General features: G+C 44.6%; 1 protein-coding gene across 2 annotated transcripts in view; it reads right to left on the bottom strand.

Annotated features, from left to right (window-relative positions):
- Positions 1-7941, bottom strand: part of ZC3H12C (zinc finger CCCH-type containing 12C) — a 75868-nt gene extending 67927 nt beyond the window's left edge. Inside the window, exon 1 of one of the 2 annotated variants that reach the window (XM_061440236.1) lies at positions 7631-7941. Coding sequence is in view for 1 of the 2 variants with exons in the window: in XM_061440235.1 (XP_061296219.1) it covers positions 3438-3461 (24 nt within the window). In the remaining variant the exon portion in view is untranslated. Of the gene's footprint in view, positions 1-3437; positions 3958-7630 lie in introns of those variants that run through there. The other variant, XM_061440235.1, reaches the window with a different exon arrangement.
- Positions 7942-11385: the final 3444 nt, after the last annotated feature.

Below are 11385 nucleotides of genomic sequence, written 5' to 3'. Positions count from 1 at the left end.
GTGTGTGCTCAGTTGCTCAGTAGTGTCCGACTCTTTGCAACCCTATGAATTGTAGCCTGCCAGGCTCCTCTGTCCATGGAATTTTCCAGGCAAGAATACCAGAGTGGGTTGCCATTTCCTGCTCCAGGGAATCGTCCCAAACCAGGGATTGAACCTGAGTCTCTTGTGTCTCCTGGACTGGCATGTGGATTCCTTACCACTGTGCTACCTGGGAAGCCATTAAAATATTAGGGAGTAACAAATACTGAAATAGGAGAATGATTACATAAAATAGGTTCTTGGGAAGAAAATGTTTGAACTATTTTTACGCTCATGAGAAAATCCTTAGTGCATGTTAAATGGGGATGGAAAAATGGAGCACCAAGCTCTATAAACAGTGTTAATTCCAATTATACAAGAAAAAGATACACCTTTTTAGAACCAAACCTCTGAGATGATGCCATTATGTAGTTTAAATCTCACAATGATAGATATATTTATTAACATGTATTAAGTTAAAGAGACCTTAATATTTGGTTCTCAGCCAACTTGAACCAAATAATCCAACTGGTTGGAACACTTGCTCTGTCATTATTAACTGTGAGACCTCTAGTAAGTTATTTAAACACAAGTTAGTTTGGTTTCCTCATCAGAAAAGAAAAAAAAAAAAGTACTGAAAAGCTTCTTCATAGGAGTGCAGTAAGTATTAGATGCATTAATGTATATACAGCACTTAGAACAGTGCTTGGCACAGTGTCACCTACTATTATCAATCTTAACCTACAATGGTGTAAACCAAGTGAGATCTAAGCTGAGGCCTGAGTAATGCGCTGTGAACCAGGCAAAAGGTGAGAGGGACTAGAGGAAGAATATTCCAGGCAAGCAGGAAGATCTTGGGATTTTTATTCCCTATCCACCTTTAGAGATTTGATAATTTATCTTAAAGGCAGAATGCTTTGAATGTTCAGACATCTGCTTATGGGTTTTACTTGATGCTAGTTCACTGGGCATAAGAATTATCATACATCTTTACATTTTCAAACTATATTTATCAACATACAAACACACAATAACACACAGTTTAAAGGACAAACTAAAAAACAGTATCACAGGAAGGCAGAGCTGCCCGGTAGTTAAGGGATGACTTTCAAAGTCAGACTCAGGGGTTCAAACTCCCTTCTGCAATTTACTAGGCTGGGCAAGTTACTTAAACTTTCAGGCTCAGTTTCCTCATCTGCAGAATGAAAATAATAAAAACAAAGGATAAGCATGACATTGGCATATCTGTGCATAATTGTTGTTCAGTCACCCAGTCATGTCCAACTCCTCAATAGCTATTATTATGTTAGCTATAAAAACCAAAGCAAAGTTAGAGAACTGCTATCTCATCACAGACCTGAAAATTATCTTTATGCCATCAGATCCAAAATACAGTTGCTCAGTTGTGATATCCACTGAACACCTGGGGTCCAATTTGGCAGATATAATCCATGAAAACATAACTTCAGAGAAGCCAGTAACATAAAATAGGATACTTTTATTAGTCCAGTAATTAAAACAAAAATGTAGTAAAAGGAAATGACTAATAAAAACTTCCATCAGCATACAAACACTCCAAGTTTCTGTTTCCTATCTTTTAATATTTTCCATTATAATAAACTAATTTCATTAGACTTTCATTTTTAAAAGCAGGTTAAAAAAAGTGGCCTCTTTTTTGTTTAAAAGTTCATTTTACTTTACATGTAGTGTTTAAGTATTTGTGTGATGCTGGAGGTAGAAATGTAACTTACTTTGAAAGTAAAATGAATTCTTAAACTAAATAAAATACTCAAACATTTGAAATTATAGATACATAGTCAGTTACTAGTCCATTCTGATTTGTAGGGTACCTTCAAGTAGACAGATTAAGGTAATTTAAAATCAGAATGCCAAACTGGAAAACAGGTGAACAGAGAGGCAAGTCTGAAATAATCTTCCTGGGGTTATCAACAGAAAGACAATTTTACAAATACTTGGTGAAGCTATACTTATATTCAAATAACAGATAACACCAAAATTGAGAAACCGCTACTAATATTGAATATGTGATTAAGTAAATGAAAGTCATACCCTCATACCCTAAATATATTGACTTTAAAAAATATATAACACATTATATTCCTTGTGATTTTAATAAAGTCCAAAACTTATGAGTCTTTTCACTGTTTTCCGTTTACAATATGCATTAGAAAAACTAAATGAGGAAATAAGAGAACTGATGAACTTTCTCAAATTTCTAAATATACCGAGCCCAAGTATCTCTACAACTATTCTAAGATGATTTTAAAAAAATTAAATTAAATAAACCTGAATCAATAAGCGTCTCATGGGCATGGGGATATTCCAACACAATCTTGCAACCAATAGGAAAACTTTCCCTAAATCTGGATTAGTATTTCATCCCTGTATCTATCACAAACCAGAATTGTTAACGGTTACCCAAACGGCAAGACACCCAGTTAGAGTAATCAGTCCTTGGAAGCTTTAGGCTGTTTTTAAGGACCTCAAGGGGGTAAGGACGAGGCAGTTAAGGGAAGAAAAGCAGGATTCATTTCTCCGAGTTACATCTTTAACACCTCTTTGTCGGGAGTTTAACGTGGGAACCGGTCCAGCTGAATGAGCGCAGGGCGAAAATGAGAATTCGTCTGGAGATTGAGGGGTTAGGGGTGCAGGCGGGATGGGAGGACAGAGGGGATTTCGCCACGGCCCGCCTGGGGGCGGCAGTTTGGCTGGACCGACGGGTAAAAATCGAATGGCTGGGGCTGGATCTGAGCGGTCGGATGCCGCCTCACCCCACGGGCGCTCCGGGTCCGAGCTCCAGGAGACGGGCTGTGGGTCCCTGTCCATCCGGGACGCCCGGGCCCGCTTCCATATTCCGCTGGGAGTGGACCAGAGCCCTAGGCCTCGGGGGTCGGGCAGACCGGCCTCATCTCGCCCGACATCCCCCGCGGGGCCGGCTCTACCCACGGGGGGAGGATGCGCCGGGCTTTCCCCTCGACCCCGTCCGAGCCCCGGGAACGGCCGGGGCGCAGGGACTCGACCTCCCGGGACCAGGGCCTCCCTGGGCCTGGAGCTGAGCCGGCGCGGCCGCCCCGGGTCCCGGCCCCTCCGCCCAACGCTCGGGCGCGGCCTCCCGGCCCGCAGCCCTCCCGCCGCCCGGCTCCCCCAGGAGGGCCACGGTCGGCGCGGTCCGCCCCTCCGCCCCATTCCCGAGGGACAAACCTGGGGGCCGCTACCCGGCAGGGCCGACCCGGCGAGGGAGAGGCGCGCGGCGGCGGCGGGGCCCGCAGCGACAGCAGCCACCTCGGCCCTGCCGGCTCGGCGCCTCGCCCGCCCGCGGCCCCTGCGCCCCTTCCCCCGGCCGGCCCCACGCGCACCCCACCCGCCACGCGCGCGCCCAGCTCTGTTGCTCAACCTACTTGCAGCCTCTCCTCATCGGCCATCACCACATGCCCGGGAAGCCGGGGCCGCCCCAGGACCCGCTGGCGGGCGGCCGCCTCTCCTTCAGCCCCAGGCCGCCGCTAGGGCGCCGGGCGAGCGGGAGGCTCCCCCATTGCCGCCCGCCCGCCCGCCGGCCACCCGCCGGGGCCCCGGCTCTGCCCGCCGCCCGCGCCGCCGCTCCGAGAGGAGGGCGAGCCAGTCTTGCCCGCGGCCGGTTCGCTCCTCGCCCGCCCGCCCGCAGCCGCAGCCGCAGCCGCTGCGCCGCCGCTTCCTCCTCCCCTTTCCTCTTTTTCCTTCTCCTTCGCTTCGTCGGGAGCCGAGCTTGGCAAACCAGCACCTGCTGCTGGAGATCACCGAGAACTGAAACAGGAAACCCCAAGCCCAGGGGAAAACCCGGGAGGCGTGGAGAGGGGTGAGGGGAGCTGCTGGAACCTGTCGGGCTCGACCGGGCCACTGCGGCCGCCCGAGGTTCCCGCGCCGCCTCGCCTCGCGCCCAGCCCGGGGGTCCCGACCTCCCCGCCCCGCTCCCCCCTGCCCGGGCCGTGCAGGCGCCCCTCGGCTCGGTTACACCTCCTCCACCCAGCAATAACACAGATCATTCCCTGGGCGGCCAAGGGAATCGCTGTCTTCCTTTTCCCGTGCTTGTTTGCTTATTATCGGTATTCCGTAATGAGGGGGGAAAAAAACCACACCCGGCATTAGCAAGACCAATAAGGGAATTTATTAATAAACAAGTGAAGCTGTTGGGATTTCACCCAGGGGAAGAACTTCTTGCAGTAAGGAAACTGGCCCTGCTGAAGTGGCAACATGTCAAAATGGAGGCGAAAGTCAGGTTGAATCCAGATCTCTTTCCGGAGGTTGGGAGGAGACAGCACCGAGGTGGGAGTTCCGAGTGTGATAGCGCTGAGCGCATCGGGCCTTTCTACTTCTGCGGAATGTCCAACATCCAGCACAACCTAGGCCAGCGTTTCAGCAATGTTCAAATCGTCTCACTCACCTGCCTGTGGAATTGTCTCCTGACGCCTCACTCCTAGCCTTGGGCAGGATGCCTGTACTTTCAGAGGGAGAGGGAATTGTCTCCCTGAATTGTGCCCCTCCCAGGGGTCACAGACCAGGCAGCTGCTTTAAGTGCCTTATCTCATTTAAGTGTCACCACAGCCACCTGAGCTAGGTGTTATAATCCCCTTTTTCCTACAGAAGACTGACCCTCCTTGCATAGGAGGGATCCAGGTCCGTCTTCATCGAAAGCACATATTTGTTTCAGGGGACCTTGAATCACACTTTTGATCACACTATTCACCTTTTAACAAAATTACTTCTTGCCTCTCTGAATTGTTTTCAGTAGGGGCATACTCGCTTTAAGCCTGGGTTCTGCTGAATCTGATTGGGCTGCTTAATGGTAGTGATATCTGTGATGCTTAGTGGGGTTCACACTTTCCAGTTTCTGTATTAAAAAAAAAAAAAAACCCTGGTTTTATGGCTCAGGTGAGCAGTACAGATGCCTCCACCTCTTTGGCCAGCATCTGTTACTCTAGCTATGGAGGATACGGGGGGGTCCCAGCAGAGAGTGTCCTGCTGGCTGGTGTTCATGGCACAATGACACTGCACGAGGAAAGGCGAGCATCTCACTGAGTCTGCTTTCCGCTACAGTAGGCCAAGTCTTGGGGCCTAGTAACTGAAATAGTAGACCAGCAGGCCTCTTTGGGGGCATATGTGAATTCTGTGGTCTACATTTTTAGTACTGCCTTAGGAAGTTTGGCAACCTGCTCTCTGCAGCCAGGTCAGTTTGAATTGGCAGTGAGGGAGGGATGCTTGGGAAAGCATTCCATGCTCTCTGAGCCAAACCCTCAGAAGTCTCTTGAGCAGTATTAGGGAGTGGCAGGGACTTAGAAAGAGGCTGGCTTGCTGACAATAGTAAGTGATGGCATCTGTGACATGATTTTAGTGATGCCAGGAAGTTCCCCTACTCCACAATAATACCACCCACATAGTCTATCTTACTTCCCTCAATTGACTCAACTGAATTCCACTCAATATTGATTTAGCATGATTGTGTACTATATTAGGTACTTTGGAGGTGAGAGATAGCAAGAAGTATTAAAATAGACATTTAGTGAATGTTCACTATGTTCCAGGCACTATTCTGAGCACTTTGCATATATTCTTTCACATAGCACCCACAAAACCCCTATGAGGGAATAACTATCACTGTTTCCATTTCACAAATGAGAAAACTGAGACCAAGGTTAAGGTCAGTAAATAACAGTACAAAGATTAAAACACAGGCAGTTTAACTCTACAGTTCAGGACTCATTATGTGAATGATACAGTAACCAGCCTTAGTTACCTTACTATGTAGTTGGGAGATAAAAACATGAAAGTTAAAAGAAGACAAAATAATTTTTAAGTTTTAAATATGTGTCATGGGTAATAAAGGCAATGAAAGTTCAGAAGACTAATAGAGGAATCACTTTAGACTGGAATGGATGAAAGATAGGGTTTCAAAAGGGGGAGATTTAAACTGGGTAATGAAGATGGATAGTACTTTGATAAGCAGAGAGGATAAGGAAGGGCATATGAGTGAAACAGTGTAAGCAAAAATAGAATGCCAGGGAAATCTGAAAAATAGGGATTAAAAAAAGCTGGAAAGGGAAAGTAGGGCCAAATTACACAGAGATTTACAAATGAGAGAGGGAGAGAGAGAGAGATAGGGAGAGAGACAGACAGAGAGTTTGAGCTCATGTTGCCTTTATACACAGAGGGATCTGTGAAGGGTTTTGAACAGAAGGTAACATGGAGAACATTTCTAATTTAGTAAAATCAATATTGTATTGGTTACTGGATGGTTTGGAAAGGGGAAGGATTGACGCAGGGAAACAAGTTTGAAGGTCAGAATGGGAGAACAGAGGGGAATGAAGAAATCATGAGGGAGGGAATGAAGGAACCAGTTAGTGAGACATTGTGACGAAAATCACTGAGACTTTGTAAATGATTGGATACACTTAATGGAGACTAACCTAAGAAAAAGGAGAAGTCGAAAATGACTTAGGAGTATGAATATGAAACCTGTAATATCTCTGACTGGAAAAAAGGGAAGTCTGGGGATAGAGGAACTACTGTTTTGAGCACATGTTTAGAGGAGTTTGGGTTTAGGCATGCGTTTGTGGTAATAGTGGAGATATACTTGGGGAAGTGTTTCATAGCTTTATCTAGAAAAGGCAAAAAGTTGGGTTAGTGAGGCTTTTATTTGCTACTGAGAGAGAATAAGTATGAACGTTTTATATGGTCACAATTATAACAATAACCAACCACGGTGTTCATCTTACGTAAACCAGAGTTCAAAGAATATTTCAATCCTTCTGTGGCTCTGAGATAAATAAACTTTAGGGAATTCCTCTTCTCTTTACTCCAAGTTCTATTTACTTGAAAGGAAAAAACGATATATAAGGAAAGAAATTTCATGGCTCCAGAGAATGTCAGATTGATGAAAGAAAACTTAAGAGATCATTAAACCTGACCACAATTTTCAGTTTGCAAATGGTGAAACTGAGGATCAAATTTTGAATGTCTGATATTAAAACTTCAAAAATAGGCATTAGGCAAATATGGCACATTTGCTAATTATCAATGCTGGATTGCACATTTGTATTTTATAAAAGCAGCCTGGACCTTGAATTGTGAGTTTGAATTGCATATAATTAAAGAATTTGAGAGGCTATGGATCCATAATAGGCAAAGACTTGGGACAGTCTCATCAATTAAAAGCAAATATTTGGAAAGAACAGGTTGGAGGCAGAAGGTGGGAGGAAGAATGGTGGCAACAGCAGAACTTCTTTAAAACGTACTCCCAGGTAGACGATCTCACATGGAGATTCATATTTGAACCTAAAAAGACCGAGTTTCAGGAGCCCATCACACCTTACTTGGCTGCCTCATCATCCAGATGCCCAGTCACCTTGTCTAAGACCTCTAGGAGCTTCAGAAGTGATGGCCCATAGGTCACCTTCAGGTTCAGAACTGGTACACACCCCTGAAAACTACTTCTAGTTCTATCTGGAGCTTTACTAGTGGTGCCCTTAGGAATATTCTCATCCCCTGCTACACGTGGGGATGAGAATTATTTTCTTTGTTCTCACATCTCCTGCTTTATCAGTTATGCCAAAACACTTACCTTAGTTGAAGTGATGTTACTAGACCGTTGGATGCATCTTCTTCTCCAGCATTTTGTCCAGCACTTGATTTCCTCTGATGGAAGAGCTTCATCTATCCAGATGACTACTGTGACTTTTCATTCACAGTTTCTTTTATGTCTTTCAGAGAAGTTCTGGTTAATTCCAACAACCCATGATATGTAATGCTTCCTTAGTGTTATTACTCTAAACGGCCACTTCCCCAGCACATAATCTGTGTAAGATGGACACAGAAGGATAAAACACTTCTTTTCTTTATACTACAGTGACTGGTTAGAGTTGCTTTTTAATACTGAGTTCTTAGGGAAAGGAAACTAGAGGGTATGAGATATGGTCTGTTGGCCAATCCCACGACTTCTTTCTTTTGATGAGTAACCACTGGATTCAATATCAGCAGCATGACTCTTGTTTTCAGCATGTGGGAAGTCAGACAGCAAGATTTTTAATATGCTTGTGTCATACAGTTGTGTGATTATTCTACCTGAGCTGGACAGTGTGATTGTACTCATTTCACCGTATTTGACCAACATAGGAATTTTGAAAAAACAAACATTTAAGAAATACTTCTAAGGTGACATTTTGCCATCTTGACAGGGACCACACCTATCATTGCAGTTCATCCGGCCCAAAAGTTTTAAAATTGCTATTTCAACATGGATTTTCAAATGTACTAAAAGCATCCTCATCACCTCTGCAAGCATCTGTTGTTTTAGAAGGAAGCAGGCATGTAGAATTACAAATGTACAGAAGTGAAAGAGTTGGAAACAGAATTATGGAATTTCTAGGTTAGAGTACATCTTATGTTAAAAGGCTAAATCACAAGACTACTAATTGCAGCATTACTTGCAAAGTCAAAAAAATTAGGATCAACTTAAATGTACATTAATAGGAAACTATTCAAATAAGTTGTAATGTTGCCATATAATAGGATGCCATTCACCTATGAAAGAGAGTGAAGTGGTCCTGTGTGTGTGGAATAAACTTCAAGACCCTTTGTTTATTGGAACAGTAAGGGAAAACCAGTGTATATAGAATGCTATCATTTGTGTGAAAGACAAAGAATATATGTTTGCTTATATATGCATATAAAATCTCTGGGAGGAAACATAAGAAACTAGTAAGTATTATCTTGGACAAGGAAACTGGATGATTTGGAAGAAAGGGAGGAAGAGAGACTCACTTTTTACTCTACACCCAATAATGGCTTTTGAATTTTGAATTGGGTACTTGAATTAGCTATCCGAAAAAAAATTTTAAGTTTGCATTCATTGGTGATGTGTACTACCCCAGGGAAGATCCACTGGAGGAGGGCATGGCAACCCACTTCAGTATTCTTTCCTGGAGAATCTCATGGACAGAGGAGCCTGGTGGGCTACAGCCCATAGGATCTCACAGAGTTGGACATGACTGAAGCAACTTAGCACACACATTACTATTCACATCATTCTATTTGATTCTATAAATAAACAGATATTATTTTTTTCAAATAGTTGAAAAGGAAGAGAAAGAGAAGAGGAAGTTGAGGGAGTCCTGTGAGTTGCACGTGTAGAGTCTGGGGCTTCCCAGGAGAGGGGAAGATTCTTATGATCATGTGGAAGGGGAGATCCCATAATTGCTAAAAGATTCCCAGACAATATTAATAACACTGATCATTTTTTTTTAAACAATGTAGTTGTCAAAAGCTCCAAATTCAGATTCTGTGAAGATTTCTGATAGAAATTGAATAACTAAGGGAAGTTCTCATCAACAGATGCAGGAAAAATTCCTATAATAAGCAATAGGTATTGTAAATCAACAGTAGGCCTGGGCAGATGAAGCACATTTTGGGTTTTTTTTTTTTCCCATGACACTCATCATCATTGTATTTGCTTATTCATTTTACTATGTATCTCCACATCAGAATGTAAGCTCCACAAAAGCAGGAACTCTGTCTATTTTGTTCACTGCAGTGTCTTCAGTTCTCCTATGCCTGGTGTGTAGAAGGCACCTGGCTTGGTTCTAGACTGGTGGAACTGGGGACCATACACTCAGTGACTCTCTAGCTAGTGACTACTTATTTAGGCCTTAATCTCTTAGAAAGCACTAAAGATATAGCCAGGAGAACCAAATTTTAGGGCTTCAGTATTTGAAAGAGTGGGGCTTCCCTGGTGACTCAGCAGTAAAGAATTTGCCTGCCAATGCAGGGAGCTGCTACTGCTAAGTCGCTTCAGTGGTGTCCGACTCTGTGCGACCCCATAGACGGCAGCCCACCAGGCTCCCCAATCCCTGGGATTCTCCAGGCAAGAACACTGGAGTGGGTTGCCATTTCCTTCTCCAATCAAAGTGAAAAGTGAAAGTGAAGTCGCTCAGTCGTGTCCGACTCTAGTGACCCCATGGACTGCAGCCTACCAGGCTCCTCCGTCCATGGGATTTTCCAGGCAAAAGTATTGGAGTGGGGTGCCATTGCCTTCTCCAATGCAGGGAGACATGGGTTTACGTGGGTTCAATCCCTGGGTAGGAAAGATCCCTACCTACTAGGGAGTAGGGAGTGGCAACAGTCTCTAGTATCCTTGCCTGGAGGATACCATGGACAGAAGAGCCTGTTGGGCTGTAGTCCATAGTGTTGCAAAAGAGTTGGATACAACTTAGAGATTAACAACAACAACATCTGAAACAGTGGGCAAAGCAGAATTCAAATTCAGAGCAATTGGGAAATTATAAAAATACTTAAGCATGGAGGAACAAGGCAAGGAACCGACTACTGAAGTAGTGGAACAAGGCAGGGGCTTGGCTTGAAAAAAGGAGAGGGAAAAGAAACATAACCACCAGCAAACAAATGAAAACAAAGAAATTTCCCTAAACAAACAAATAGCACAACAATAAAATAGAAGAGACGGCTGCATAATTAAGGGCTGCAGTTTACAGAAAGAACAGGACTATAAACAGAATAGCTTGCTGCCGAGTCACTGTACCACTGGAGAGTTGGGTGGCTGAAGTGGGGGTCACCTTGATTTAGAGTCTACATTGGCTTCAGAGTCTAGGATGGGGTTCAGTTCAGTTCAGTCGCTCAGTTGTGTCTGACTCTTTGTGACCCCGTGAACTGCAGCACGCCAGGCCTCCCTGACCATCACCAACTCCCGGAGCCTACTCAAACTCACGTCTATCTAGTTGGTGATGCCATCCAGCCATCTCATCCTCTGTCGTCCCCTTCTCTTCTTGCCCCCAATCCCTCCCAGCATCAGGGTCTTTTTCCAATGAGTCAACTCTTCACATGAGGCCAAAGTATTGGAGTTTCAGCTTTAGCATCAGTCCTTCCAATGAACGCCCAGGACTGATCTCCTTTAGAATGGACTGGGTGGATCTCCTTGCTGTCCAAGGGACTCTCAAGAGTCTTCTCCAACACCACAGTTCAAAAGCAGCAATTCTTCGGCACTCAGCTTTCTTCACAGTCCAACTCTCACATCCACACATGACCCCTGGAAAAACCATAGCCTTGACTAGACAGACCCTTGTTGGCAAAGCAATGTCTCTGCTTTTTCATATGCTATCTAGGTTGGTGAGTGAGCCTAGATGCTGGGGTCTGAGGGATACAGAGACAGTTACCCTAGGTGCCGACAAAGTTTTGCATAGTCAAAACTATGGTTTTTCCAGTAGTAATGTACAGATGTGAGAGTTGGACCATAAAGAAGGCTGAGTGATGAAAAATTGATGCTTTTGAACTGTGGTGTTGGCGAAAACTCTTAAGAGTCCCTTGGAC

This window comes from Bos javanicus, chromosome 15 (genome assembly GCF_032452875.1).
Source record: "Bos javanicus breed banteng chromosome 15, ARS-OSU_banteng_1.0, whole genome shotgun sequence".
Classification (NCBI taxonomy): Eukaryota; Metazoa; Chordata; class Mammalia; order Artiodactyla; family Bovidae; genus Bos; species Bos javanicus.
Note: the sequence above shows the minus strand (reverse complement) of the source record. Positions and strands in the feature narration are given on the sequence as shown.